Source organism: Octopus bimaculoides, chromosome 2 (assembly GCF_046866305.1).
Source record: "Octopus bimaculoides isolate indiv1 chromosome 2, ASM4686630v1, whole genome shotgun sequence".
In the NCBI taxonomy this organism is placed as follows: domain Eukaryota; kingdom Metazoa; phylum Mollusca; class Cephalopoda; order Octopoda; family Octopodidae; genus Octopus; species Octopus bimaculoides.
The window spans coordinates 131441563-131447021 of record NC_142929.1 but is presented as its reverse complement, the minus strand read 5'-3'; the positions used below and the strand labels follow the sequence as shown (position 1 = coordinate 131447021).

The following is a 5459-nucleotide window of genomic DNA, read 5'->3' as shown; positions in this document are numbered from 1 at the left end:
ATAAAGCCCGAGTACCTAACTAGTTTCAAACCTAGTCAAGTACCAGAATCGATATATTTGACTTGTCCCCTCTGCCAAATTTCTGAACTCGTGACTATGTTACAAATAATTTTTACAAACAACTTGTGATTAAAGTTTGAGAATACTACGCCATCTTTCCCGTTTTCTTGCTTTGGCTATATTTTTAATAAACTATATCTTTAATTGGTAGCTTTGTGTCGTACGGATTGCAATAATCGCGGAACTTGTACGGGTCCAGACACTTGTAGATGCAACACTGGATGGGCTGGACCAACATGTGAAACAGGTACGTGAACTTAAAACTCCAAACCAATATAAAAATATAATGACATGTCTAATTAATAATTCATAAATGTCATCAAAATATCGTTGCCATTAACAGAAACATGTCGAACGGTCATTAAAGTGATCTTGTTTAATTTACCTGACAACATAATATTCTTTTATTTTATTTCAATTTGTTTTTGTTTTTTTTTTTACTGAACAGATTTGGATGAATGCAGCCAAGAAATGCACATGTGTCAACAAACGTGTCTGAACACACTAGGAAGTTATGAATGTGGGTGTTACGAAGGGTTCCAGGTGGCCAAAGACAAGACCTCTTGTGAAAGTAAGTAGTTCTTTCTGGGGCATTGAAACTCACATTGTCAATCTGCAGAAAAATACCATCCAATATTATGTAAGAATCCTAAGAAAGTGTTTGAGGAGACTTGTCACCAAACTTCAAGATAAAATATCTGCTAACTAAATTAGCATGTACTAGCGTAATAACACCAACAACAACAGTAATATCAATAATAATAACAACAACAACAACAACACCAACAACAATAATAATAATAATAATGTACAAAAAGCATCAATCCAGAACACCACAGACAAACATATTCCTATCATAGTAGGTGCCTTAGGTACAATAAAAAATATTCAGACAAATACATAACAAAAACACCAGGACTTACAAATATATATAACATACAGAAAATTGCACTACTGGGCACTGCACACATCCTACGCAAAACACTTTCAATACAGTAACCATAAGAGCACCACAGCAAACCACAGCACATACTCGGTAGTGAAGTGAAAGCACGTTATAAAAATAAAACTACTGAATAATAATAATAATAATAATAATAATAATAATAATAATAATAATAATAATAATAATAATAATAATAATAATAATAATAATAATAAATGCCCTGATGCAGTACCAGGCAGTGGCTTTCGTGGCTACTCATCTTAACTGATTGGAAGTATTATCATGTACATTGTTTTGTCTTGGTATAAAAACATGGGCTACAGCAAATATTCTGCTCAATACCAGAGATTTCCTTGTCAGTTGTTTGACCATAATCAGTTGAGTATGTCCCTTATTGGTTGACGATATGTGCATCTCTGATCACGAGCAGAAGTAGTGGGGGAGCATCATAACCATGTACTGATAGGAATACTTTGGGGTTTGGATAATTCACTTCTGGAAACATGTGTGTTTCGATCAACACCCTTAAACAACCCTTATTCAGGGACCTTTTGAGCGGAATAGGCTACTCGACCTGAAGAAAATTCTAACTGGGCCCCCACCTTCAAGGTATGTATACATAGCTGTGGATTAAGATGTTTACTCCAGTCACATGGTTCTGAATTCTAGCCCACTGCGCAGCACATTGGGTGTTTTCAACAATAGTCTCGGATTGTCCAATACATTGTGAATTGAAACTATATGACGTAATTTACGCAGAATTCTGTCTTGTACATGCCTCTATGTGACTGCCTTTGGGTTTTTGGTTTCACCTGTCTAAATGCTGTACATTATATTCTTTTAACACTACAAGAAACAGTTTTTGGGAAAATAAGCACCAGACTTAAATACTGAGAGCGATGTAATCGAGTAAAACTCACGAAAATGGTGCTATAGTATGGTCCATGTCCAATGATTGAAAGACATAAATGATTAACATATTAAAAGAATATGGGTTGGTGCGTTGGTGGAATATAAGTCATGTGTGTGTGTGTGTGTGTGTGTGTGTGTGTGTGTGTGTGTGTGTGTGTGTGTGTGTGTGTGTGTGTGTGTGCTCCCAGTATTAGATGAAATAAACATGCCCTTAGCATGAAACTTTAAGTCATCTGAAGTTGAGATAAATTCTTTCTGAAAATATTCATAGCTCCTACCAAATGTGTTAAGTATTACTTTCATTCCTTTGTTCATTCGCCTGTATGTGTGTGTGTGTGTGTGTGTGTAAATATATATATATATATATATATATATATATATATATATATATATATATATATATATACATACAAACACACACATACACAAAAATATATACAGAGAGAGAGAAGAGGAGAGACAGACAGACAGACAGACAGATAGATAGATAGATAGATAGATAGATAGATAGATAGATAGATCGATAGATAGATAGATAGAGCAGGGGATACAATTATTGTGTATATGAGTGGCATTTATGTTCCATGTTATTATACATATATTATCGTTGTGAATATTCAAACTATATGAAAATTATATGATTTTGATGCATGCTAAATGAATTCCTGTCGTCTCTTTCCAACCAGTATGTTTAACATGCAATGAAGAATACAGAGACTTACAAGCTGATGTCAAGAATCTAACAGAAAAGGTTATAATACTGGAAAAAGAAAAGGTATGTTTAATTTGACGTTTTAAATATTCTCGAAAAATCGATTTTATTTATTACGATTGATCTGAGAATGTACAACAAAATTTCTTTCGAGCCAACTATGGAAGGCCTTTTCACGGTTGCTCAAACTGTTAGATACAGTAGCCATATTTATCACAAATCATACATTGTCTTGAACTGGGAATGGCCACATTAAAAACGTTAATCATATATAGCCACACACGCAAACACAAACAAACACATACACACACACACACACACACACACACACACACACACACAAGGCAATGATACGACTTTTATAACTTCTGTATTAGATATATAGAATACCAAACCAACATCAATAATAGGATATCTAATCTCCCCTCTTCAAAGGAAATATTTGAAAAGGCAGTCCCCCTCCTCTAACAATGTCCTCACTAACAGCGTCTTCAATAAGACATCTTACAACCCTTCAATTAAAAATAGGAAACCTAAAAATAGACCCAGTAAAATTATATGTCCCCCATCCACTTTCTCTTTAAATGTTAAAACTAACATAGGCAAAAACTTTTCTGACATTAATAGATAAGCATTGCCATCTTGACCAGGCGTGTTTGATAAATTCAGTCACTTGTGAAATCGAAGTTACAGCAGTGCTTCAAAATAATTGCTAGCCTTGTGTCAAAATTTGAAATCGATATTACAACTTTTTCCAAGGCGGGAAGCCGACATAATCGTTAGTACGACGAACAAAATAATTAACGTCATTTCGTCTGTCTCAACGCTCTGAGTTCGAATTCCGCCGAAGTCGACTTTGCATTTTATACTTTCGGTGTCGATGAAATGAGCACCAGTTGAGCCCTGAGGTTGATGTAATCGACAAGCCCCCTCCCCTAAACAATTTCAGGCCTTTAGCCTGTAGTAGAAAAGATAATGCTGTTTTTTCCGTCTATTTACACACACACACACACACACACACACATGAATATATATATATATATATATATACATATATATATATATACTTTTTCACTTCCCAAATGTTAAACTAAGACATCTGTTTGTTGTCTACACCATCTGTGTCTTCGTCTTTTGTTTTTTGTGAATTCTCCCCCTATACACACACACACACACACACACCTCTTCGTTTTCATCTATAACATTTTATATCATTATGTTTGTTTTGCTCAGAGATTCCTTGTCCGATATATTTCTGATCTACAGTTTCAGATACAGTGAAACACATTTTTTTCCTTCCTATTTATTCTTCTTTACATAACTCATTATAATTTATTTCTGAAGATTTTGGCATTTTTTTCCATATTGGCAGGAAGAAATGTATGAAAGTATGAATGTCATACAAAGAGACTACAAGAAAACAATTGCACTTATAAATGATATTAAAAAACGACCGACACCAAGCCCCACAACGGTAAAAACCACCTTGTCTTCCAATGGTTATTATTCTGCTTATGATCTACGGGAAAGAGTAGAATCTCTCAGTGAACAGATTGGTATCCTAGAGGAAAAACTATCAACAACATGTAAGCTTTTCTCTGTTTTTGACTTTTTTTTTTTCTGTTGGGTTTTAACTTTAGGATAGACTTTTCCAATGAATGTGTAACAATACAGAAACAATTGTCTTTTATGATTCTTAGGACAGCTTCTCAGATTTAATCTCTCTTTTTGTGATTCTCACAATAATAAATAGTTGCTTGAGACCTGTTTTATTACTGATTGCTAGCCGGCTTCTGGAAGTGACTTCTCACATACACAGAAAAAAAACTGGTTGAATGAATGTGATAAAAAAATATGAATATGGCTAGAATGCTCAACTTTTAAGTTATTTTCCTGTGAATGATATAGTCTTATGTTTAACGAGCCTAATAGAAGTTTCATAATTTCATTTCCACGCAGTTAATGTGTGGAACACTTCTGATTTACCAAACCATTTCAATATTTCTCCTGTATTTTTCTAGGTTCTTGTCAATACAATTGACTGTGATATGAGAGTAGACTCTGAAGATAGTGACGTGTGCTCATCTTATATCAACCCATTTCAACCAGCCGTCCCATGACGAAATTAAGCAATACAGAAGTTGAATGATGTCAAATCCACTTCGCAACTTGTACAAATCCACTTCGCAACTTGGCACTCGGCTGTTCCTGATAGAAAACTATCAACATTGATACATTTATCAACACCACAAGTTTGCCATGATGACTATGTACATGTATTTGATGTACAAAATAAAACCCCTGCACAACATATTAAATATAGATGGCTTGAACGAAAAGTTTTGGCTATTTCTCTCTATTTTTATAAAAGATACGACGTGAAATAATTATGTTTCTGCTTTATAAGCAAACAGAAAAGTGCTTTACTTTTGAAAGTAAAACATAAGAGTACATACGAATGTATGTATGTATGTATGTATTTATGTATGCATATGTATATATATGTATGTATATATGTATGTATATATATATATATATATATATATATATATATATATATATATATATATATATATATATATATATATATATATATATATATATATGTATGTATGTATATATATATATATATATATATATATATATATATATGTGTGTGTATATATATATATATATGTATATATATATATATATATATATATATATATATATATATATATATATATATATATATATAAAGATCAAATACAACCTTCGTAAAAAAGGGATTTAAAACGAAACTACTCTGGTTTTACAATTAAAAAGTAAAATACAGTAATATTTTCATAA

At 32.6% G+C, this 5459-nt stretch overlaps 1 protein-coding gene across 1 annotated transcript in view; it reads left to right on the top strand.

The window, feature by feature from the left end:
* Positions 1-5113, top strand: part of LOC106875934 (epidermal growth factor-like protein 8) — a 62913-nt gene extending 57800 nt beyond the window's left edge. The window contains exons 4-8 of the mRNA XM_014924251.3: positions 212-307; positions 509-631; positions 2605-2693; positions 4003-4216; positions 4652-5113. Of these exons, the coding sequence (XP_014779737.1) occupies positions 212-307; positions 509-631; positions 2605-2693; positions 4003-4216; positions 4652-4671 (542 nt within the window). The 3' untranslated portion in view covers positions 4672-5113. The remainder of the gene's footprint in view (positions 1-211; positions 308-508; positions 632-2604; positions 2694-4002; positions 4217-4651) is intronic.
* The last annotated feature ends 346 nt before the right edge of the window (positions 5114-5459 follow it).